General features: G+C 42.0%; 1 protein-coding gene across 1 annotated transcript in view; it reads right to left on the bottom strand.

Annotated features, from left to right (window-relative positions):
- Positions 1 to 364: 364 nt before the first annotated feature.
- LOC139647168 (glycerol-3-phosphate dehydrogenase, mitochondrial-like) overlaps positions 365 to 26,848 on the bottom strand; it is a 30,258-nt gene continuing 3,774 nt past the window's right edge. The window contains 14 exon segments of the mRNA XM_071523020.1: positions 365 to 528; positions 7,246 to 7,411; positions 8,575 to 8,651; positions 8,654 to 8,672; positions 10,495 to 10,573; positions 11,049 to 11,161; positions 12,291 to 12,449; positions 12,559 to 12,690; positions 15,052 to 15,227; positions 17,002 to 17,136; positions 20,239 to 20,432; positions 21,218 to 21,362; positions 22,326 to 22,490; positions 26,216 to 26,379. Of these exon segments, the coding sequence (XP_071379121.1) occupies positions 365 to 528; positions 7,246 to 7,411; positions 8,575 to 8,651; positions 8,654 to 8,672; positions 10,495 to 10,573; positions 11,049 to 11,161; positions 12,291 to 12,449; positions 12,559 to 12,690; positions 15,052 to 15,227; positions 17,002 to 17,136; positions 20,239 to 20,432; positions 21,218 to 21,362; positions 22,326 to 22,490; positions 26,216 to 26,379 (1,888 nt within the window).

The raw sequence follows: 26,848 nt of genomic DNA, 5'->3' as shown, positions 1-26,848 counted from the left end.
GCTGATGGCTTGGTTTAATTGATAGCTTGGTAAAATTTTATCGCAAAGTATCCTCTGTGTGATTATCTTTGTATAGTATTTGACAGTTTTTCTTGATGCCCCCTCTGATATTTCAACAGATAAGGTTCATCCCTTCCTGGGACATGTTTACTTACTCACTCACTCACTCATTCACTCAATCACACACACACACACACACACACACACACACACAAACACACACACACAACACATACGGATCCATCTGAGAGGCCCATATGGAGACACACGACAAGTGCGCGTACCCTCTCACTCACACACACACACACACACACACACACACACACACACAGCTGAATAGAGTGTCTGTCCATATGGGGGAGGGTTAGTGAGGAGAGGAGAGAATGGGGTGGGGAGGGGGGTTGGGAGGGGTGTTGACAATGTGCTCCAGGTCTCCATAACCCCTCCTCCCTCCCTCGCCGGCGGCACAGCAGTCCCAGCAGGAGCCACTCCAGCCCGGGGAGAGGATCCTTCCGGCCAGCAGGGGCTCTGGAGGGGGGGGGGGGGGGGGGCCACAGAGAGAGACACGACATGGGCCACTTTACGCTCGCATCACATGATCCGTGTGAAAGGAGCTGGCTGATGAGGAGCTGACACTGATCATCCATCCAGCTCGTCCATTATGTCAGACAGTGTGAAGTGACAGGACGACGACGTCTTCAAAATCCAGTAGATGAACCTCTTTTTGTTTGCAACAAATGTAGCAGAAACAGCCGCAGGAGTCCCAGATAGGATATTGCTAAGTTGTTCTGAAATAGCTCTACTCAAATGTGATTAACGCTCAGTTTTTTTTTCTTCCAAATGCTTTTAGAGAGTTGATTTGTGAATTTGTACCACACCTGTACCATTAATTTGTCCAAGCAATACATATGTATATTTGTTGCTAATGATGCCTCTGAGGTAGATTTTTTGTAACAAATACAATACTATAATTGAAACTCATTGCACAGTAGACAACAGCGTGCAAATTAGATATATTCAAAAGTAACACAATGTCAAAACTTGTGCAGAAGTAAGCTGAAAGCATAAGGGAAGAAGCAGGAGGTTGTTCCATTTGGTGTCGAACATGCGAGCCTGTTCAGAAATGTAAGCACTCGTGAGTAAGAGATGATAATGATGGGATAATAGGAATCTATTACTCCTTCAGTTTTTGCACGCCTAATAATTAGATTAATTGAATGACACTAATTTAGAGAAAATGAGGGACCCAGTGGTGTTAATTCAACCTGTGTTTCCAGATGCTCATTTCTAAACAGCTAAGTGAACTACCTAATCATAGCCCACCATCTGGGAATTCCCCTCCAAGGCAGCAATAGGAGATGGAGCCATAATATGTTTTAAAGCCAGCGACTGACAGTAGCCTGCAACTAACCATATTGAAGCCTCCATTTAGCCTCTCCAGCTAACAAATAGGGGGTAAAAGTGAGCACCTTGATTATTAACTCCCCGTTCATTTAGGGCACCTAATGCTAATTTCTGCCTTTTATATGAAGGTAAATAAGGTCATTATGGCTGTGTTAATGATTAGCATATCTCACAGGTGTAATTCTCTAGGAGTATTGCTCTGAGACTCCTTTCCTTCAGTAAAATCACTCAGTGCCACGCCAACAAAGATGGGAGACGGACTAATTTATCCCCAAATTTGCACCGTGTATAAAAAATCATGCAAATGAACTGGGTTCTCAATTGGAAGACACAGCATTTGGGTGACATTAATCAAAGAAAAATATGCAGACAAAGGTGACAGTAATCCCAATACTCTGCATAAATGGCACAGCTGTGATTTTGCTCACCATATCGTTGTACAGTATATGCATGGACTGCAGCAAAAATAGAAATTCTATACATGATAAACCTGTCTTCTCCTCTCATGAGTGTTGGGTGTCTAACACCTTTTATTTTAGCTCACAGTGATCAAGTGGCTATGGATTTTAATAAGAATTTTTTTTTACTGTTTTCGCACTTGCTGGGGAGCTGGGGCTCGCAATTACAAGAATCTGTTGGTTTTCCCATTATCACTGAGAGTTGGCAAGAAGCAAAATTTTCATTGTTTCAACTTGCCAAGAGAAAGAAGAAATTTTTGATTTGCAAATGAATATGTACTTTTGTAGCTGAGATGGGTTACAGGATGATTGATAAAGTTAAGGGAATTCAGATAAATTGGTGGCTAAATGAGGGAGACATCTGCCATGATAAATTGTGAAGGTTCATATATGTTTTTCAATCTGGTTAATGATGATTGATATAGACATGTGATAATCCTAATTATCTCCCAGTGCCTTTTGCTCTATCCACATGTGCATCTTCATTAGCTCAGACAGCCTATAGATATATGCCCATATACAGTTCCTTGGAGTGTGAAATTTTCCCAACAGTCGTCTATTCATCTGCTGGATGTACTGGTGTTGTGAGAACGGTGCAGCGCCGCAGCTCAAGCTCACCCAAGCTCTTGACTGAGTTGTAGTGCAACCCAGCCTAATCCCCCAACAGAGCCGTCAAGCCAGCCTGCAAACAGAGCTCACTGTGGGCTCTCTCTGCGTGGTGGGAGCAAACCAACATCATAACAAAGGGTGTTTATGGAAAAAAAAAAGATGCTGGCGCAGCCGACCAGAAAGGGCTTAGCAGTGATCAGACCCCGCTCCCACCTTTATCCTTCACCGTTCACATTGAAATGCAAATATCAAGGCAGGGTTTCCACCCGCGTGCCACTCACAAATTGAAAAGCAGTTTTTATCTATGCAAATGCAAGCATGGTAATTGAAGTTAATCAATCAATGCTAGCTTTCACTAAAACCTTGAACATGATTGAATAAAGTAATTATCATTCAGGAGAAAATGATGAAGTTGTAGACAGCATGAACCTTATTAAAGGAGGATTTTGAGTCACAATGGCTTAATTTAGCCAGCAGCCCCCTCTCTGTCTCTCCTTCCTCTTCTCCCCTCTGTCTCTGCATCTCTCTCTCTCTCCTCTCTCTCTCTCTGCCTCCTCATTCTATCCCCCTTTTCTCACTCTTTGGCTCAATCTTGTGTGAAGCAGAATAGCTCACTGTTAAGATTTTTTTAAGGCAGTGTGAAATATGCCCAAGTCAGACTATTTCTGCTACATGGCATTGGGCGACTGCTGATTAGTAATATTTATTGCATGTTTAAAACTATATTAGTGATTCTTATTGAATGTCACCTGGGGAAACAGTCACATTACCTGCTTTCTTTGAGACATGGCAAACAAGCATGCATGATACTTTGACATGCAGCAAACTTATAAAATATATTTTGCCTCGGCAAAAAATAATTCAGTGAATGAACAATGAGGTTTACATAAATCAAATTAAGTACCAATTGTGGCGTGTTAAATGTACATCTTGAAGAAAAGTAACATCCCCTTAGAGCTTATCCGCGCTGACCAAACCCTCTCTGATTCACACTTGATCTATCTGTTCTTTGAGGGTAAAGTGACACTTGTACACGATTGTTGAGGTTGGGGATAAAAAATGAGATGTCGGTGTCAACCATTTTTCGAATGAAGGCTTTTCCCCCAGCTTCCACCTGTCAGCCAAGGCAGCGGTAATTGAGACTTCCAGTGTCCTGTGGCTGGCTACCTTACTGTGGCTCTCCTGGCTGCTCTCCTCATGGCAGGGCTAGTTAAAGGCCTCTTCGGTTTGTCACAGAGTTTAATATGCACCCTACATAATTATGCAGGATTCACAGTGCTATCAAACTGCAATTCAAATTAGTTCAGGATTAAAGGCACAGAACAGTACTGGTTCCTTAATTGCATTGTACTGTGCTGATCACATTCAAATACCCATTACTCATTCCCTCTGTGGAGCAATAAGTCAGAGGGATTAATACTGAGGCAGGTGACAGGGCCAAGCCATTAAAAGGCAGTTATGCAGAAAGCATGGCTGGTTTTATTCACGTTAATGAAATCAGCGAAATGAAACTGTAATAGATTTATCAAAGCTCAGATGGATTTGCAGTAAATCAGTTTGATTCAGGCAATCAAACTGGACAATGGAGATAGTTTTCAGCTACAGCAGTGGATATCAGGCAGCAGCATGTGAGAAGTGCTGATATTCTTCTTGTGAGGATTTGGAGAACACCCGGTGCCTAGGCCCTATTCCCAGAGCTGGGCCTGCTCATTTTTGTCAGCTAAATGGTGCCAGTGACTGATAAAACATACAGTCTTCCAGTTAAACACCATATTCGTCTACCCCCTTCTCTCATCTCACACTCTGTCTCTCTCTCTCTGTCTCTCTCTCTTTCTCTCTCTCCCCTTGAATTTATGGACCGTGTGTTGCTGATTCTGGCTTGTTATACAGTGCGCAAGCCCATGAATTAGAACCTAAATTCACTTGCATCAAACGGATTAGTGTTGAAATCCAATCCATCCGTTCTGAGCTTGTCTCATGACACATTCTCTCGACTAGCTGTCCAACAGAGGGTGCTAGCTGGACAAAACATACGGTAAAAAGAATAAAAATACATTTTGCAATTTATAGTGAATCCTCAAATCAAATACAGCAAACATATTAACACAGTATCCTGTGCAGTCATGTTAGCAAACAGTAAAATAAATCGTTTTTCAATTGGCAATTGACCCTTGAAAGGAGCACCATTTGACCAATCAATAACTGACATTTTGCATTCAAGTCTATATACAGTCGGTTTGGATGCAGTCACAGTGAGCGAATTCTGCATGAGACCAACGACGCCAAATTCCAATTTTTCCCCCCCAAGTCCAGCCTCACATTTTTTCACTGAAGAAATGGTTAAATGACCTGAGCTCAAACGACATTATTTTTCAATGTGTTCTTAATGAGTCGTCCACTGTACAGTATAAATTCCAATTACATCCAATTAACCCCAATCAGAAGCACCTCATCTCCAGCCTTTTTTTTTATTTAATGGTTCGCTGCAGCTTCAACCATTGATTAGGCTGAATGAGCAGCACTACTAAATGACCACCTTGAAGGAGACGGGAGCTGTTAGCCTTAATAGAGACAGCATGGCCATTACACCTCTGTGTGCACAGTCCCCTTCTTTAACAGGCTAGATCAACTTTTATATTGGGGTCTGACGGGCCCCTATCCAGGTTAATTTTGACTTTAGCCCATTTGCTTCGAGGGAAAATGTTAAGTAGAAACCTCCCATCCATGAACACTGGCCCATTATTTTCTAATTACAATGCATTTAGATCCTCCAGTAGGCATGCATGATTATACACAACACCATTTGAATGTGTACACAATGGAGATGTTCCTAAAGCGAGCAGTTATGAAACCTAATGGCACTGTGTGAGTAGCCTTAGTAAAAAGATGAGGAATGGATGGCCGATGTGCATAAGGAACATAAAATAGCAAAACCAAGAGCACAATAATATAGCCACTGGTCAATATCATTTATTCCAAAGACTATTTTAGGCTGAAAGTGATCACAGCAGCTTATTTTACATTTCATTGCTTTTGTCAGGATCAAGACAAGACTCTACCCAACTGCAAGAGAGAGACAATGAAGATTAGAAATAAAAGCGCAAATCCATTGAACATCAAGTATCCTCGAGTGTTAAAGCTGGCAGCAGACGCTCGGATAAGCCCTCCCACATACTTAGTCTTGAGAATTTCAGTGTTTGTGTTCTTTTGAGGAGTTTGCATTGCATAATACCCATGTGGCCAGCCACAACAATCTGTAGATTAAGCCCAGCAAAAATATGTATTAGAACTCCCTGCCTTTACGACTAACAGTTTCACAAGTGCATTCGAAAAACAATTCCCTCATAATTTGAGCTTTGTAAAAACAAAACAACAGCAATCGTTTCTTGATGAAAGCACCCATAGTCAACATTAGAAGTGGATTAACCAGGAGAAGAGAGCTGGAGATGTACAATAGGTCTTTGAAACATATTCATATGCACTTCATATGCAACTGTCACAGCAGAGCCAAACATATGAAATCTTCATTTTAACAATGTGCGTAAGAAAATAATTGCTTTATTTATAGATAGTGTGAAATTAAGCACACTTAAAAGCCTGGGACAGTATGGTTTAATCAACCCCCTTGATTCATGCTCTCAATTCACATTGCATCTGAAAGCAAGGCACATTAAATACATTCCCTTATTACTCTATAAATGCAAGTGGCCAAGCAGACAAAACACAAGTAATAAATTAATAGTAATAAAAACACCAACTGCACAGACAGATACAGAAATTAAAAGCCAGCATCAAATACAACACGCCATTCAGCTTAATAAAATGCAAGACAATAACATTTCTTGGAACCAATCACATGCACCTAGAATATTTAAACACATTTACTGTTGATTTGTATCTCATTTGACGTTGACTAAATTAATCTAATAAATATCTAGCATTTACAGTCCTTTTGGGAAGGATAATGTACAGATTTTGATGGCAGTGAGTGAAAAATGCAATCATTTTCCAATTACGCCTTGCATTGAGTACAGAAGTCACATTGCATTTCATAATGTAAACCATAGAACTTTGCTGAAAGTGCAATCAAAATCACAATATCCAGCAAACACTAGTATAAAACGTCTTCATGTTTTCAGCATCTAAATTGTATAAAATGGCACAGTAGTACGGTACACAGCAGATATATATATTTTTTTAAAACAAACCACAAACAGTGCAAATCAAGTTTTCAGCATAGCCTATTTGAAGCAGTAGCCTACAGTATATGACTCTCTGAATCACATCTATAACATTCAGTTGTGATTTCCTGACTGCATTTGAGCAAAAGAGATCACCGACGAACACCATATAAATACTATGAACGACTAAATACTTCTTATTAAACATCATTTAAAAAAAATAAAATAAATAAATGACTGACATTTCAGCTCATACAGTAGTGAAAAATAAAAAGTCAAGTATGATGGAAGAAAGTCTTTGAAGTAGGAAGCATGTCTGTCACATGGAGTATACAGTGCCGTGTGTGTGTTTTTTGGCAGAGCTGCCCGCCGAGAGCTGCCAACACCATTAGGTCAGTGACTTTGGGATGACTGAAATACATTTGATTTAGTATGCCTTATGTGCTAAATGGAGGAGACGTACACATACAGGTACCTCAGTTTGATCTATTTCGACGTCCCGTATTAGAATCAAGCTCCTCTGACAGCTGCCGCCATTTCACTCTAGTCTATTTTTCGGTGCTGAGCCCAAACAGACTCGGCCCGATACCCACCCACCCACCCATCCAGTTCAGGGCCTGGCTCATACACCCCCCCACTGCGGTCCACAGACACCGGCTCCCTCCGCTCCACACTCTGGTCCAGACTCTCCTCGGCAGTCTTCATTAGCATGGCCAGACGGTTGTCGGACACCTGGCCTTTCCTCACCGCGCTCATCAGCTGAGGACAGAGGTACATCCACGCATGTATAAACACATGTTCAGAGGCACTGTACACACGTATGAACACACATACATCTGCAGTAAAGAAGGAGCTTAGCGTTTACCCTATACCCATAAAGAACAAATCCACTACAGTCCTGCGTTCCCTGAAGGTCCAGGATAAGAATAAGAAATAAAAAATGGCCTTCAATCCACTACTTCCAGAACTTGGTATAAGGCCCTTCCAGTTCCTTGGTACATTCCTCCAATTATACTGCATCAGCATGGTACTTTATAACACTGAACCAAAGGACATACAGTATACAAGGTTCACCATCGAAACCATAAGTTTGAAATCTCCTAATTAGTTAGATTTCAACAGAATGTGTCATCAAAATGTCAGAAGCCTCCACACTTTTAACACATCCCACAAAGGCTTCCAGACATCTCATACACGTACACTCCGCTTATTACAATGACAGCTTATTGCTGATGAAGCACTGTATAGTTAAAGTGTATAATAATTTCTTCTCATAATGATTCACTTCTCAGAGAGAGATTAAAAAGCCTAATGGTGTTATATAAAGAGGTGTGACCATGTGGACAGTGACCAGAGTATATTTTTTGAGGGAAAGTCCATCCCAGGTTTCGGAGTGGCTTGAGATTCCCATGACCTCCTCCATCCATAGCAGGGGTCTTATCTCTGGAGGGTCAATTACCATTCGCTTTTGCTTGATCTTGTTTGTTTAACTTGACACAGTGAAGAAAGGCCTGACATTGACCAGAATCCGCTGCATTAATGTGTTTCATGTTCTGCATTCATCATTGTCACAGAGCTGGAGAAGGCTGCCAGTGTCAAGGGGGACGGGGAAGATGTGTGTTTGTGTGTGTGTGGTTGAGAGAGAGAGAGAGAGAGAGAGAGAGAGAGAGAGAGAGAGAGAGAGAGAGAGAGAGAGAGAGAGAGAGAGAGAGAGAGAGAGAGAGAGAGAGAGAGAGAGAGAGAGAGAGAGAGAGAGAGAGAGAGAGAGAGAGAGAGAGAGAGAGAGAGAGAGAAGAGAGAGAGAGAGAGAGAGAGAGAGAGAGAGAGAGGCACACACTCATATACTGTATATACACACACACACTTTCTCTCTCTGCAAAAAAAAAAATCATTTAAAAGCACAAAAAAAAAGAGTATTATACCTGTAAGAATTCATGCAGCTCCACTTGTCCATTTTTATTCAGGTCAACTTCACTCAGGATTTCATGGAGTGTGTTTCATCAATCTGGACACTGATGCTCTGGTAGAAAAAAGTGAAAGGTCATTAACTACTGTAAAAGGTAATAGGTCACTAATTGAAGCCTCCAGATGAAGAACCATACAAGTCCATTTTGAACAGGCAATATTTTCACAATATATGCATAGTCATCTTAAAATATTTTGACTGTGAATTTCACCTCCAGAAACTGTTCAACTCTACTGCCTTTAACTACAAGTGTGCAAAACACTTCATATATTGAGACTAGGGCTGCAACTAACGATTATTTTCATTGTCGATTAATCTGTCGATTATTTTCTCGATTAATCGATTAGTTGTTTGGTCTATAAAATGTCAGAAAATAGTGAAAAATGTCGATCAGTGTTTCCCAAAGCCCAAGATGACGTCCTCAAATGTCTTTTTTTTCCACAACCCAAAGATATTCAGTTTACTGTCATAGAGGAGTAAAGAAACCAGAAAATATTCACAATTAAGAAGCTGGAATCATAGAATTTTGACTTATTTTTCTTAAAAAATTACTCAAACTGATTAATCGATTATCAAAATAGTTGGCGATTAATTTAATAGTTGACAACTAATCGATTAATCGATTAATCGTTGCAGCTCTAATTGAGACTTGAGAATACTGCTTATCTCAAAACTTAAACCTGAATTATATTGTTTGTTGTCTGAAGGCTTCAACTGACACCAATGATTCTTTAGCCAAAAACTCCAGAGACTAAGGATGAATACTTAAAGTAAGGATGAGCTGAGATGAGAAACTGCCTGGGTGTCTACCACTTGAGTGCATGTCACCAAAAGTCCAAAAATCATTCAGAGCAGCTCAAATGCAGAAAATATAGGCATTTCATATCAGAAGTGATGAAAGATTCTTATGAATATGTAACTTCAGTATTTGCTGGTGACGACGTGTTTAATTTAGATATTGCGTTGACAGAAACTCCCACACAAACCCCACAGCAAACCCACAGCTCAATTAGTAGTGCAAGAAGGTTCTCTTAGAGAGACCTGTCACTAGCTGAATCTCTGTTTACAGGTAATCCATACACTTCCAATCAAATTGATGTGAACAGGCCTGAACTAATGACAGGACCAAATGATACGGTCCTATTTGTTATACCCCAGTGGCTTGGGATCCCCACTCATTGAATGTTTCCACCACAAGTCGTTCAAACACTCACGCTGTTACTACAATACCAATATACAGATTCTAACACGTTTATGAATCAATTTCTATGACTTTTCCATGACATTAGTTGTAATTTCCATGACCAATTTCTGTCTGAATCTAAGCTCTAAGCTCTATGTTTTTGTTTTTTTCATTAAATAGCTGATTATATTGCACCAAATCTTTGTTTAGCACATGTAAACAGGAAATGTATGGCTTATTATTCCTTCAAAGGTTGACAGTTCAACACCCAACTGGCTGAGAAAACATTATGAACATATCTCCATGACATTTCCCAAACTTTTTGGATGTGTACTGTATAATTTCCATGGCATTCCCAAGTTTGAACGAAGGAACCATGACCGCAGCGATCGATGGTGAGACAAAATACTTCATTAGGAATATGATCACAGGGAAAAACAACGTAGATGTGCCGTGCCTGTGAACAGCTGGAGCGGTGATAGTGAACTAGCATCTGCCTGAGAGTGTGAGTGTCATGGTTACTGAGCTAAAAGAGGATCAGCAGCACACAGCTTCTATTAAAGGAGAGAAACCTGAAACCTCTCCACATCTCATAAAGGCACAAAAGAGAACAAACGCCCACTAGTAATAATCACATACAGGCACACAGACACATGCATGCACACAGGCACACACAGACATGCCGATCTTTACCTCTAATACTCTTTGAACATCAACAGTTGTGATGAAGCCCTTGTTTTCTTTGTCAAATTTATGGAACCTTTTCATGTATCTGTCAGCAGAGGAACGAGGAACACCTGTAAGAAGCCCTCCAGACAAGACAGGATTGGCCGCACACTTCAACTTCACATAACTTCACAACTTTTTCTTTTCAACACACACATTTATGCATAAACCTGTGTGAAAAGGCTGCCACTTATAACATCAAAAGAGCAATGTGCATGAAACTAAACACACTGTATGTGGAATAAACAAAGTTGCACAAATCCAATGTCCATGTAGAGTGTTATCCTGGAGACTATATGCTTCAAAATCAAAATCAGTGTGATCACCAGGTACATTTTAATTAGAAGGTTACTGCTGATTTGGAAGATGTCACATAAATATAGCAAAGTAAGCAGACATTAACAGACACAATGTAGCTAGCAAGAAACAAGATACTTTACCAAGTTTACACAATCCAATAAAATTCACAAAATATGCTACATGGTTACAACATCCACCTCTGAATCCTCATGGTGCCTTACCTGTCCACCTCAGGGGGGGAGAGGGTGATCTCAGAAGTGTCAGTTAGCTGTTCGGACCGGGCCTTGTAGCCCATCTCATAGTAGAGGAAGCGCTTGGCTGCTGCCAGCTCCTCCTACAGGGACACATGGGCAGGTGGAGGGTCATTAGAGGACATTCAATATGACAAGCGTTTGTAGTAGCATAAGCCAGTTTGGAGGACGCTTTTGTTCAAAGCGCCTTATAGTACCATGAGTGCATTTTTAGCATCAGTGGGTGCCGTGGGAACTGAACCCTCAATCTGGGCGGTGTATAGAACTACTACAGTGGGTTGTCATCCACTAACAAATCAAGTATTTGCACTCAAACCTGAAATCCACTATATTCATATTATCCTGCCAACAGTTTTCAAATTACATAAACTAAGAATCAAAAACTGTTCTCCTTGATTCTCCTTGGAATTGGACGATCTGAGATTAGTCACGTCATCATATTTGAAAGTCCCAAAACAATGTGTAGTTTGCTTCTCAGAAAGGTGCAGTAAGGAATGTAAGGAGAGCAATCTGATCTGGGCTGCACTTCAGACGTCACATTATGGAGAGAATGACAGGAAGGGTGAGGTTTCATCTAAACTCAGCAGAATCAAACTGTATCAAAAACACTACTAGGTAGGGTGCTATTAATAGACCAATACAAACAAAACTCCAGACGGGAATAGAAAGATCAAAACAATACCTATTTAGTGCTCACGCAGGCAGTGTGAATGGCTTTTGTGTGGCGCTTATTATTGCAATCTCAGTGTAGCAACGGTACAGAGCAAATCTCAGTAATTAACCTATGGTAATGACAAAAGCCAATTTATGGCTCTTAAAGATCAAATGTATCTGGGTTAATGTGAGGTCAGTCTAATGCATGTGCGGGAATACCAGTGCTGGAATTGTAGTAGCTGGTTGGGAGAGATGTCTTGGGAATGATGCCAGTGGGAATAATGTTGTCAAAAACGTCCATTCTAAATAGACAGTAATGCACCAGCTTGTGTCAGGTTACATTTCCATTGACTGTGAGCATAGCAGTAACATTACACTTTGCAGTTACATTTATACACAAAATCAATGACCATGATGTGGTGAGCCTGACAGAAGACAGACACATTTTTGGTGTCATTTTTGAGTAGTTTTTAGCTACAGTTAGTCTGTGTTAGGTGTTCAATATGACAAAGTCTTGGATTTAAGCAGTCTTGCTGAGAAAATGTCTGGGACGTTTACCTTCTTCTTCTGCTCGCTCCAGCTCAGGTTCCTCGCCATGAGCTCCATGATTCGAGGAAGCGCCTCCTCCGCCGCCTGCACGTTCAGGAAGCCCAGCCGTGTCCGCCGCGCAACCACATCAATCGCTGTGCATGCATACTCCTTTATAGCATAATGAACCTAGAAGCAACTATGGTTAAAGAGACTATATATCTTCTGTGAACTCCAAAGATCACTCACATGTTCAATACATGATCTGATTGACAGTATTGATATGCCGCCTGCCAACCTCGCTCTCGATGTAAGGAAATTCCGACACGAGGCGCTTGCCAACAATGGGCCACCTCTTCCCGGTCACGTGGGCCATCTTGGCCACTTCGTAGGCTCTGCCTCCGTAGGTCGAGGCCAGATGTTGGGCCACCTGGACACAGTGACAGACACAACAGGCATTAGCTATTCAGCCAGACTCCAAACACTACCCACTGACAGATCAGGGCTCCTAGGGAGTTACGCTGCATTTAAATAGCACCTTTTGATATTAGATCAATACGACGGATTAACAGTCAAGTCACTCATGGGGAGATGCTGAGGGGAGACAGCATGCTTTGACTGTGATACATTATGTGCCAGAACTAAACAAAGAAGTTATTTCAATTCCAATGGTTTTGTTACTTTTTTCACAAAAGGTCAAGCGCTGTCAAAAATATCAGCATATTGACCTTTTTAAACATTCCAGAAACATTGGGATCATAGATTATGCTTTCTTCTCCTCTTTCTTGCTAACAAAGGGTTAAAACTCATTCACACCAAAGTCGCAGGGGGCTGCAACTCTCTGTGCTTGTCATTTGCAGGTCATTGACTGTCCTGGTGATATGTGTGTATTGTCAGGAGGACAGAGAGATGGCGTAGGATGACAGCAGGCTCTGTTAACACTTGAGTGGATCCACTCAGCTCTCACTCACTGGTGGCTAATTCACTCGCTGGCCTACATGAACACTTGTCTCATCATCATCATCGTCATCCGTGTTAGCTGTCCAGCTCGGAAACTCGCTAAAGATTTCTATGAATGTTACTGAATCTTTTAATCTTGTTTTATCTGTGCACGTACCTACACATATTAAGAGATACACACTTGACCTAGTGCTGTTAAGACTGTTAAGACTGGATTTTTGTGTCCACTTTTGTGTTTTTTACTCTTTTACTTTTGTCTCTCCTAGAAAGTTTTCTGAGGCTTTTATGGCAGCTGCCCTGACATTATCTACCGCAGAACTGCTCTCCAATACTAAGGAGCCAGTTTCCCTTTTTAATAGCACATGCGTTACTATCCTTGACTCTCCCCTTATAGGGATAAGAAGGCGAATACAAAAGAACGGCCTTGGCTCATTGAGAACACTCGGGCCTTAAGGAGAGCGAAGGAGAGCTGAATGAAAATGGAGGGCAAATAAGCTACAGGTCTTTTTAGACATTCGAAAAGCATTATATTGATATGCAAATTAGCATATGACATCATCTGGTAACTTTTAGTGACTATTTGAGCAGACACTACTTTCCTTGGCAACAGTTGGCAACACTGTTTGTGTGTAGAATTTCACCACAACAAATTACACCAGGAAAATGTATCAATCACAGAAATAATGATTTATTGACTACTATAACAGGGGTGGGTGTGGGCCAGAAGAGGACACATGCACACTCGCAGAAATTTTGGTTAAGCTTTGCCTGATTTCGAACCAGGAAAATCCCGTTAAGAATGGTCACAATCCAAGGTTTCTGTTCAGTGTTACAGACTCTGTCATCGGCCCCTCATAATGAACCTGCATTCTGTCAACCAAGCTGAAGCCAGCTGCCAGAAATTTGGGTGTAATTTTTGATGCTGAATTAAGCTTTGATGTACAGGTAAAGAGAGTGGTACAGTCTTTAAAACAAACTCTAAAATTAAGCCATTTTTATCATTTAGTAATCTGGAGAAAGTCATTCATGCTTTTATTTCGTTTATAATACTGTAACTCTTTATTTCTGGCATCTTTTACCCCTCCAGCAGATTTTAACTGGTACAAACAGGCAAAATCACATTACTCCAATTCTGGCATGTCTTTACTCATTACCTGTTAGGTTTAGAATTGATTTTAAGATTTTACTGATCACTTTTAAAGCATGGTTAGGTCTGGCCCCAGGCTATATTGCAGACATGTTAATCCCCTATGCGCCAGTGTGCAGCCTCATATTCTCGGGCAGGGCCCTTCTGGCTCTTCCAAAGTCTTGGCTTAAGACTAAAAGGTGACTGAGGTTTTGCCATCAGGGCCCCTTGGCTTCGGAGCGGCCTGCCTGAGAAGCTTAGGCTGCCAGAATCGGTATCATATTTTAAATCACTTCTTAAAATCTATTTTTCTAGACCTAATTTTATGTGATGTCTTTATTATTTTTACCCTCAGTGTCTTGCTCTGTGTTCTCATCTCATTTTTTTGGATTGCTATGCACTTTGTAAACAAAAAAAGTGCTATACAAGTACAGTTTATTATTACAATCACTATATTATAATTGGGATGTCAGCATTCTGATATCACAATTATCTTCTTTTTTTGTGCAAAACCAATTTAGAAACAAAGAACCATGAGCGGGGCCCAACTGATGTTTAAGATATTAAATGTCTATATATAATTTAAGATATTAAATGTCTATATATAATGTCTAAATATGTTATATAATTAGCATACAGTAGCAGTGGTTTGGGTTCAGATTACCAATGATAGTTCAAAGGTAAAAAAAACACAAATTATATCACCTCCACCTCTAGGCCATAGTCCTGCACCAGTCGGATGTACATGGTTGGCGTCCAGTCTTTGGCCCCCTCTAGCATCAGGCCCACGGTCCGACTGCGTCCGGCCGGCAGACTGTGGGCCTTCACCGCAGCATCCAGCGTGTGCTCAGCCATGGAGCGGTAGGTGGTCCATTTGCCCCCTGCAGCATTCAGAAAGTGATATTACCACATGCAAACAAATTGTCTGTTCATGTTCAGGGTTCCAACTCCGTTATACAAATAACTTTCAGGACGTGTGCAAGGAATATATAAAAAAGGAAGGGATAATACATCATTACAAGGCACATTAGTGACCATGGGAGCCAAACTGAAAAGCTTTCAGCGCAGTTACCGTCATGGTGAATGGGCAGACCACTGTGTGTTTTACAGAATAATCAATCCAGGTGATGGAGCCGTTGGTTATTTATTATGTGGCTCTAACTATCCTTTTGTGTATTTTCTAAGAGCAGGTTGTTTGATGGCTTTGTCAATTCTTTCATGTATTTTGATAACAATATGTGCATCTGCTAATACTGAAATAACATGATTGAGATTGCTCCTATGCCTAAAATAATAAATCAGTGTGCTCAAAAAACAAATTGACCTGACAGCCATTAAATACTAGCAAACTGATAACTCTAATAACAAATCACTTAGCAGTGAAACAGGTAAACAGGCCGTTAAACACCGTTACATTGCACTGTAAGGTTTTCAGTTTGGCTCCGATGTACGCCCATATACTGCACAGTGTCTACATTTCTATGCACAGAAAATGATGTTGTCAACCTGGTTCCTCAAGTAACCAGGTTGCATGGTCAACACATGCAAATGTCATAACTTTATTAGAATAACATGAGTAAGCACGTTCTTTGATTATGAGAAACTCAGTATGGTCGATAGCCAGGTTACTCTATGCAAATAGCCAATGATGTTTCAGGACCTTCTTTCACTACAGATTCCCTGGACTTTTCCAGGCTGGAAACAGGCAAATTACACCAGAACATGCACTAAAAGGCAAAGCTTGTATTAGTCATGAACAATGACTAAAGTATATACTGTAATCAAATTTAATAACCATATGTTTCTTAATTGTAGTGCACAGACGGTAGTTTCACTGTAGTAACTCAGAATAGGAATTGATGACAAAGTATAGAATTATCACTTTCGTTGCTGAAACCTTTTTTCAAAACATTTTTTTAAATGCATATTTCTGAGAGAGAGCTAATGTAGGTCTATTTCCATAATTTCCATTATACTACAATTTCCCTCCTTGAACGTAATGTGGATAATTTTTTATGACTAAGAAAATGTGTGTGGACAGAATAAATTTGAATAGAGCTGTTTTGGGGAAACGACTGGTTTCTAGGTTTTCACATCTACACATACACAAACACACACACATGCACGCATTACAACGCACACCTTAATGGTACTTTTAATAGTAAATACCTTAATGGCAAATTTTACCTTAAGTGAAAGACAATCCAGAGATACCTTATGTAGTAGGTTTTGTGTTTAAATTATGAAAAACATAAGGAAATCTGTAAATTGTGGCGATGACACGTCAAAACACAAGATGACACGGACAAAAAACACCATTTCTAATTCCGCAGATGTATTCTATATACTCTCTAATACTTGCAGCTCGTTCCCGACCCTTTTTAGGAAGAATAGACATGAAATTGCGGATACTGAACTTCAGACAAACTTCTCACCTTGTCACACTTGTATAAACTTTATATCTCTGGATATTAATATCTCTTTTATTCTGATCAGGAGCAAAACACTAGCACTAGAGTTTTTGCGTTTTCTGTTTTTTTTATGCTGCCTTGTGGTAGCTCATTTAATACACCTTATGGAGTTTTAAAGGATTTAAAGGGAAAATAACTGATAAAATGTCTTTGGTGCTGTATTAACATAGGAAGTGGGACTAACCGGCGATGGTAACCAGTCCACTGTCACTGATGTTGACAATGTGGTTCCTGCAGATCGACTGTGTGTCCTTGGAGTTCGGGTCTGTGACTAGAGGACGGATACCACTCCAGGCTGCCAAGACATCTCCTCTTCTCACTGCACCAGACAAACACAACAGGGACAAGCATGTTAGCAAATGCAAACACAAATACGTGGGCATCTACGGTATGAAGACACACACGTCTTGTGGATATATGCAACGCAGGCGTGTACATGCGTGCATACACACACACACACACACATACACACACACGCAGAGGAATTATTGCATTTCAACACACAACCCTTGAAGAGAGATGTCTCCATCTCTCCTCTCTATTTCACTACCACAGCAGGAAAATAAACGAGCTCCAGCTGCTGCTCCTCAACAATCCACTTTCCTTATATCGTAGTGACATATAAAGAATTAAATATTAATACGCTGTTGTGTATCGATTGAAAAAATACCTGCCACTATAATGGGCTGGTTGATATTTCTGAATAAAACAATGACAAACTCGTTACCAAAGGGCATTTTTTAAACATTCATGACAGTTGAGTAGCTGTGGAGCAGAAGGCCTCACATGGGCAATAAAAAGCGTGCAGATGAAGATAATGCCCATTTATAGCTGTACAAAATGAAAGTTATGCATGATAAACAATGTCTCTTGAGCTGTATTAACCTTGGAAGACCTGCCACAATGGATTCAACAGTCCAATTGATTATCTTGATGGCTCAAAACGTTGAACTGGTTCAACTAATCCTCATCCTGAACCCTTACAAGTCAATACAGCGTACAGTTCATACTGTATGAAGACAATATAACACGTCTAATGGAAATTGTTACAGCGAACAAAGGAGAGACGTCCTTTGAGTGATTCTGGATGTGAAGGCTAAAAGATTTCTAAGACTGAAAATATTCGGCGAAAAAAACGTTTTTCCATTCTTTGATTCCAAGAGACCCGAGTGAGCCACACTGATGCCTCCTTTGTTAGGCTGACTCATGATTGGGGAATGGAACTGTTGTGTGGTGTGGAAAGATTTCACCACAAAGACAGAAAGAGAGTCCACTTCAGACTGCAGGAGCAGAACAAAGAGAGCCCAGTCTTTAAAACATACCAGTCCAGTCAGCGGAGAGTGGAGTAGACTCGAGTCGAGTGCAGTGGAGTAGGGATCTGGAGCTCGATGTGTGTGTCACTAGTGAGGCTGGTGTGACTCTGAGAAGCCATGGAGACCCCACTCCCTTAAGGGAAGGACTGGGGGGGGGGGACACACTGGCTGTCCACTGCAGGGCCGGTCGGTCTTCTGAGGTGTCACCGCCATACAATGTGACAAACCCCTCCGGTGTGACCCTTCCACACCCCCCCGTCCCCTCCTCCCACCTTCTCAGACGGATGAGTGAAGACCCCGGTCCGGGCGCCACCACAGGCAAGGACGGAGACGGCGTGGAGTCCGCCAGTCATGGCTTCTCGCTCCATCACTTCACACTTATATCCCCCGCACTTCCCTCCTTCTTCCTCCCTCTTTCTTTTTTGTTCTCAGGCCGCAGGGTCTCTCTGCTCATTTTGTGACCACAGGACTTTACCAGGGTCTCGCTCAGACATACGCCACATGTCACCCTGCCGTCCGCGGCCACGCTGCCTGAAGCCGGACGTTAGTCTGAGGCCTGAACTGGAGAACTGCTGTGACACATCCCCAACAACTCTTCCTCTGTCTGCTCTCTCTCTCTCTCTCTCACTCTAACTTATCTCTGTCTCTATCTATCCATCTACCTCTCCCTCTCTCCCTCTCTATCTATCTATCTATCTATCTATCTATCTATCTATCTATCTATCTATCTATCTATCTATCTATCTATCTATCTATCTATCCCTGTCTCACTATCTCGCCTGTGTACTTTACAGGAGATCGAATGGACAACATCAGCTTACTTTTTCCTCCATTTTTTCCGTTTAGCATATAGAAGGCAGAGCTAATATTGAGGAATGCAGAAAAAAACCTCATGGACTAATCTTGTGCTGAGTACAGCCATGATAATGATGATGGATTAGAAATAAGGCAGTGCATTGGGATTACAGTGCTATTAACTGGCCAGGGGAGGAGGATGAGGAGGCAGACCGGTATCAAGCTAATCAATCAAATAATCGGGACAAGCCCTTGTCTACTAGAAACAATTAGACCACTTCTCCAAAATCAATAGCCCTGCATTCTGTTTAGATACCCACTGGTCACTCATTCAATAAAACCTCCATGGGTTTTGATAAGCCTGCCAGTCGGCAAGGGCCATTTGAGGCTCCGAGTGGGAGCAAAATACATCAAAGAGGCTCCAGGAAGGCCTCATAAAGATTGCAAATCGAAAACAATATAATTTAATGTGGTAAAGGTTATTTTTCCACCTGTTCATTATCAAATGTCTCATGCGAAGGCACTGGCATAAAGGGGAAAAAATCTATTTTGTCTTGAGTGTTTGGGGAAAACAGGAGGGACATGTATTATATCTAAAGGAAAACAAAATAACGATGGAATCAAAGGGGTTCATAAAGTTGCTCTGAGAAATAGTCCTGGTGGTGGAGGTGTCTCCTGTTTCCAGCGCAGCTCCTATACATAATTAAAGCAGGAATTTGTATCTGTCTGCACTCTGTGGCCTCCTGATGAATTAATATCTGGTAGAAGTCCTACACAGCCATCAGATTAGCTCATTTATTTCTGTCAGCTGCTTGCTCTATCAGCTATTTGTAAATCAGAGGGGGGGTGTGGGGGCGTGTGTGTGGGGGGGCGGTGGTGTTGAGATTGTTGGACGTGTATTTATTATCACAAATGGCTGTTATGAATTAGGTCTGATTCAAACGTCCAGGCTATAGTGCCGCAAGTGTAAGCGCACAGTGATGAGTCATTTTTTTTTCCCTGTGAGAAATGATATGTTGACATTGGTGCGCTAGTTATACCTTAAGCATCACAGCCTTTCCCTGCATACACCGACGCAAGATTGACTGCAATCATGTATGGGACATGACAGCTTCACATATAACGTTATGGAAAAGACAAATACTTGTTGATCTAACTGTGATCCATTATCAGATAAGTATAATTTCGAGATACTATGAGGATATCGTACAAAAACGAAACACACCTCCTGAGTAGCCTAGAGGTCAAGACCAGGTATATGTGTGTGTGTGTGTGTGTGTGTGTGTGTGTGTGTGTGTCAGTGTGATAGTCACCTTCTACGTCAGGACTGAGGTAGTTGCGGACCTCGGTCAGGATGAAGTTGATGTCCTCCTCCACGGGGATGGGGTGCTGTGTGATCTCTGTGGGTGTGTCTGTCGTCCCGGCGATGGTCATCCTCTCCCAGGGCAGGAAGAAGATGACGCGGCCATCGCTGGTGGCCGGGTCCAGGAGCCCCATGTTGTCGGGACTGGAGGTGTGCGCGCGCGCGTGCGCGTGTGTGTGTGGGAGGGTGCCGGGGTAGGAAGGGGAACAAACAAGACGACTGCATTAACCTTTGGTCTGCTGGGGAGGGGAGGGCACGAGCGGGCCGGCTGGTGGAAGGGACACCCCATAATCAGGCTCCTGTCAGCGCTGTTTCCAGGAGATTAATTCAGCTGGTTTCAATTCCAGCCACTGCTCCCCTAGCCTCAACCCAGAGTGCACATATTGTCCTGTTTAAAACACATGCACGTGGCAGTGACTCAATTTAACACAGGAATAGCAGAGGGGGGAGGTTGGGTCGCGGGAGTAGCCTTCCCCCCTTGCAAACACAAATAACATGCATCAACAAGAAAGCAGAAATCCCAGATCCGGTAGAGGCAGAGAGGAATCCAATCAGAAAGTCCATTTGCCCCCTCCGCCATGGGAAAATGTTTGATCAGGCTGGGCTCTGTTCAAAAATCTGGATGTACCTCTAGATAAATCACACACAATATCCCAGGTTTGCCTGATGTTGCAGATCTAACTCTAACATTGCCTACTTACAGCACACCATGATACTCCTCAGCACCACTGAGCACCTGCTCTGATCCAGCCATAACAGCAGAGACAGTAAGACCAGCCAGACAGCGCCTGGTTGTTGTGGCCAGATCTGTTGCCAGGGTCTGTGGAGTCTCTACTGGTGCTAGCTAATGAATTGATGAGACGGCAGTGCTAAGGAGCAGGTGATACAGGGGGACAGTGACAGAGACGTAGGGGCCTGCCGTTAGTTACCTGTAATAGCCTGGGATGACGATGTGCACCCCAGCACTGGGCTGACAGATGTTGGGGTTCTTCTGATCATCCATTTTGCGCAGCGCGTCCGTAAAAGGTCCCGTGGCATTGATAACACATTTGGCTCTGACATCAAATTCCTGCCCTATGAAAGAAAACAGCATCAATCACCAGGGGCTATTCATCTGTGGCTGGTGACAAGCCGGATTATTAATTTATCAGCGAACACCCCCCTCTCTCCGTAATAGAGTGGCTCGAGTGTGTCCATGGGAGACTTCCCAGGATTGTAATTAATAGGAAACAGACATACCTAATTTCCCTCTCGCCTCTTTGTGTCACAGAGTAGCTCAGGAGGCAGTGACTGAGGGAGTCTTTTGAAAGTGTGGAAGGGAAATGTTTGTTAATGTGATGCTTGATGTTGACGAGCTATATAATGGGACGCATATCAAAAGATACCATGAGGATAGTAAATGATCTGTTTTGACAATGAGTTGAATGATGGACTACCCTTCTAATTTGACATGTGACGCTGACATGTTTGTTTGAATTTCCTATCATAAGCTTGTAATAGGCATTTTTGCAAGGAAGAAAAAAAAGGGAAAAAAGACAAAGAAAAAATAACTGACAACAAAACTGTGTTTCTATTATCCTTACAGTTTAAGCCCTCTCTCTGTGAGGCCTCCCTCTCACATAATGAAAAGTGAGACATCTCTTCTGAGAGCACACTTCCGTCTTTAAAAACATCAGGGGGTAGTCATGTGTTGAGATCCTCAAATCTTGGTTATTCATGAAATGTTTCAGAATACCATCTTTTACCCTTAACTGCTTTATTCTTCCAAAGCCGGCCCTATGCATGACATTTAAAAGGTAAGTAAGGCCATTTGGAGTACGCTAATTCCGTCTTATGTCCCTCCCTACCAGATCTGAAGCAGCCCTCTACACCATAAAACGCTTATAAAATATTAAAAGCCCCTGCATTAGATGTGCTATGACTATGTGCAAACTAGCACTGAATAAGAGGTGCAGGGAGGGCCCCTGTTGTGAGGGCTGGGGAGAGTGGGAAGAAGGGGGAGGCAGGAAGGAAGGAAGCGGCTTTTGTTGGATTTACCTGTGATCACGTCCCTGCAGTGCGCTCCGCAGACCCTCTCCTTCCCCGTCTGAGGGTCTGCCCTCTTCAGTAGGTGCACCACTTCAGTGTAATTGGCTATGGCAGCCCCATACCTGGCAGCAGTGAGGGCGATGGCGAGGTTCATTCGAGCATCGTTGTGTTGTCCTGCAGCGGGGGGACAGGACCAGAGCAGGGGGATGTGAGTCACCCCGAGCCTGTGACTGGTGGTATGGAAGTGTGTCGGAACCGATATGTCACATCTGTCCCTGTCACTTTGCATCAGCGCGATGGCTGCTCCGGCCACACAAGGAGCACACTTAAAGCCACAGTGGCCCTTTGGCCTGAGAGCGGGCCCCATCCGCCCCTCCCTCCCCTCCCCTCCCCTCCGCGCTTCCACCACCCCCTCCCCTTTCCTGCACTGGGAAGGGGAATTGGAGGGGGGTGGGGGGCTGCTGCTCAGGAAAAGGCAGGGAATGTGGGGATAAGGAGTAGGCGGGTCACAGCCTTAAATATACCAAGAGTAACAGAAGAAGGAATTTACAAACCTGTTCTTTGATAGCGTGTGCCTATTTTGTCCTCACGTGTGACACATGCTAGAGTGCGATTCCTGCCTTTAGAGGAGAGGACGCTCATTTGCTACTATAATGGGTGTCACCATGGTGTGTGTGCTTCATCCTACATATGCAGTCAATGATCAATGACATGCTACCTTTTAAAACAAAAAACACAAAACAGAACATAAAACGATGGGATTGAATTGAAAAAAATCACTTCCACTCCTGGTAATCACATTTTTCAACATGCGAACGTGAAGGGAAAGAACTGACAGCAGCTGATCTGCTTGTAAAGCTGAAGATCCCTCGGCAGAATCCTTTTAATGAACAGAGAAATCTAGTATCAAGATTTATGGATTAATCCCTCTTCAGCTTTAAAATACCAGAGATCTATATTCAGAGTCACAAGGTCACAAGTTTTGTAATTTAAATGAAAAGGTCTAAAAGGTGACAAATGAACAAAGCCCAGTTTCATTAGGAAGTGATTCTTATGTACATCTTTGAAGATTTATTGCTGGACAATCCCTTGGTTCAAAAGTAAAGAGAGAATAGAGATGATTAATCACTTTTAATGTTGGTGTCTCGGGTGACTTTCTTTCTATTTGTTATTGCCAAGGAAGTTCAAGTCCTCATTGTTGGCCGGGGAAAATGTTGCTACTTTGCAGGAATGAGCAGGGTCCTTTGTGCCCTGATTTATTTTACGTTTGAGCGACTTGAGGCAAGCTAGCTGGTGGGCTCTGCTTAATGCTACGACATGCTGGAAGCCATTCCACCACTACGGGAAATAAATAAATAAATTGAAAGCAAAAAGTAAAAAAACAAGAAAACAACAGATTTAAAGGCCACATTTTAGAATGAATTACATACAAGAGTATGCACCCTGCCATGATGTATTAGGGAGACCATGGAATCCACTTCTTCATCTCTGTAGGGTGAATGTGACCATTATAGTATGTGGTTAGCAAACTTATGCCATTGGTGTTGTGCGCGCAACACACACACACACACACACACACACACACACACACACACACACAAACACACACACACACAAGTATCTGGCCAGAGAGGGGCACCAGTAGGCAGTGTCTAATCCTTGGTGATTGCTGAGCCTCCCATTGACCTTTGACCTTGTGATTCACAACTCTCTGTTGTGAGCCTGTCACAGATTGGCACTGGGCACAGAGCCGGAGCATTATCACTACATTAGATGTCAGGAATTCAAGGATTAGTCAGATCATGGGACCAGGATTTATGAATGAGTAGCATAGCAAGGCTATAATAACCTGACACGCTGACGAAGATAACAATAATGATGATGATAATTATCATCAGCAATTAAAAGCCAAAATGGCCGAATGACGGAGCGGCGCTAAATGAGCATCACAGCTCCCCGGAGGAGAGGAGCCCCCCTTGCAACCCGCCCCTACCTCCACTCCGCTCACACCACCACTCGTTTCAGCCTCCTGGAGGTACAAAACTCAGTGGAGTGAGAGGAACTCTGCGGCTGGACAAAATGCTGCAAAATGACAGGGACAGTAATGACAATGAATTTCATGTCTCCCAGTCATAGAGCCAGAGATGCTTGGTTGGGCTGACTTGTCCAATTAAATTGTTACAGGTACAGCGGGAGATGGAGTTATTATCCCAGATGCTTTTGTCAATTACTCCTCTGGCAAAATGGAGAAGGGCACAGATGAATGGTAGATAAACACATGAAAAGAGGCGATATTTCCTTAAAAGAGTTTAAATAGAGTGCAGTGCTTTGAAAATGATTAAGCGTATTATTTATATTGCAACGTATTGTTAACACATGCAACACTACAGAATATTTAGAAGAAGATGCTTGCTGCTTTTGAATAGTGTGAGTTCATTAGATCCTCCATTAGGATATCTGTTTTGTCATTTCTTACTAAAAGGTACATTTGTAAAGACTAGATTTTCTGAGGCTAAAGGATGTCTACATGTTGAAACTATCTGACCATGATGGCTTGAAAAATCCTGAGGAGATGAACCCAAGCAGTCAAAGCCCTATCCCCAGTGAAGAAGGTCAGGATAGAAAATGTCATTGCCATAATGTTCCCAGTTGTATATGGAAAAAGGGGCAGAAAAGACAGCTTGAGGAAAAATTAAATATATGTGAACAGTCTGATGTTTTAATTTTTTTTTCCTTGTCCCTTGCCAAACTAATAAAAATAAAACAATTCATTAATTTTAGTAATAATACTGTAAAATTCTATACACAAGCTTTGTATTTTATTTTATTTTGCTGCTGTCTTAAACTAAAAAAAGGAGAAAACCTGCTATTATAAAACAGAACAAATATAAATAGCTCTAGTATAATCCCCCCTCTCCCACTTACTTCTGCTAAATGAGTAAGGTTGACAGATCACTGCTCAGATAGCAGCCACATTCCCTCAGAAATATGTTGCCTTTTTGCAGTACATGGGAATCCACATATCCTCAAATGCTAAATGAAGTCTGACAGATAGCCTAGAGAAACAAAGTTGGGAGTTTGCAGCTACAAGGGAGACCTTGAGTGAACAGGACATGCTATGTACACCCTGGCTAACAATCAACATATGCTTTGTTTTTCTGATGCCAACACGAGGCACATATAGCCTGGAGAAAGATGGATCCTGGGACTGGTTGGAACGCAACGCCTACTGGCTATTTTCTGTTTTAAACAATGTTGTTTCTAATTTGTTTACGCTCACATAGATAGCAATTACACAGCCATGTGAGACACAGGGTATTTTACTTAGAAGGAATTCTAGAGAATTTAAGCAAAGATATAAAAACAACACTATTTAAGTATTTAGTATTTATTTTTCTTGGTGCCAAAAACACACTGTGTTCTAATGATTCACACTGTACTGCTTTCCTCTTAACACCATTTATATATAGAATTAAAAATGTAAAAGGGTTTATGCCATTTTTAGGTTATAAATGATTGTGAATGACACAGAAGACTTTCAAAATGCGATGAAACTCCATACATCATCCTTATATTTGGCAATACATTCTGAGAAACTCCCTCATCACTGGACACCTCCATTATATTTGTTGTTCTAATAGTCAAATCATTAAAATTGTACTACTTGTTTATAAAAGACTACTTGTTTATAAAAGACTTTTTGCAATCATATGGGAGAGCTAACTATATATTATTTTTCTACAAGTTGCAGTTAGATGGCTGCTCCCAGAACGACGAGGACGCCTCCAGCTGTGATAAGTGCTCCGATTTTTAACATTACACAAAGTGATGCATACGCTGTCATGGTGCATAGTTATGTACACAACATGCTATATAAGATTTCATGATTTGTGGCTTACCATCGTAATAGACAATGGCTCCCACCAGCTTGTCTTTCTTGAGCATGGGGAATAGTTCGAGAGCCTTGTTCTTGCTGAGGATATAGCTGCTCTTCAAGCACTGGGCGCCTGCCACCAGGTCATACATCTTGATCCCTGCCCAGTAATATGGCAGCTGCCACCACCTTGCAATAGCATTAGGAAAAACACTACATCAGTGGGCTAAGTAACACACATTGTGGTTGACATGTTACTGTAGAGTCACACTCTTTTATTCCTTACGATATTGTCTGCGTCTTACTTCTCTATGCTGGTTTTTGTAGCTCTAAAAAATACCTTATTTCATAATAGGTCTCTTCAGGATGTACTGAACTCCAGTGTGATTGATGTTAGTTGTGTCAGGCTTTGTGGGAGAGTGAGGGAGCGGGGCTGAGATGGTGACAGGCAGTATGATGAGTTAAGGCGGTGCCACGGCCCGGCAATGAGAGAGAAATCAGAATCTCCTATCCCCCTCTCAGTAATGAGCCACACCTGTACACTGCTTTAAATACCAGAGAGAAGCTTAAATGTCAGGTGCAATTAAAGCTTATGATTCAAGGCTGCACCAATCAAATCAAGGCCCCCGAGTTCACCCAAGTCTGGGAGAGCTGGGGC

The sequence above is a fragment of the Centroberyx affinis genome, unplaced genomic scaffold, assembly GCF_046629955.1.
Source record: "Centroberyx affinis isolate AG114_WGS23_722 - 3 ecotype Tasmania unplaced genomic scaffold, CSIRO-AGI_Caff_v1 ptg001058l_1, whole genome shotgun sequence".
Lineage (NCBI taxonomy): Eukaryota > Metazoa > Chordata > Actinopteri > Beryciformes > Berycidae > Centroberyx > Centroberyx affinis.
Note: the sequence above shows the minus strand (reverse complement) of the source record. Positions and strands in the feature narration are given on the sequence as shown.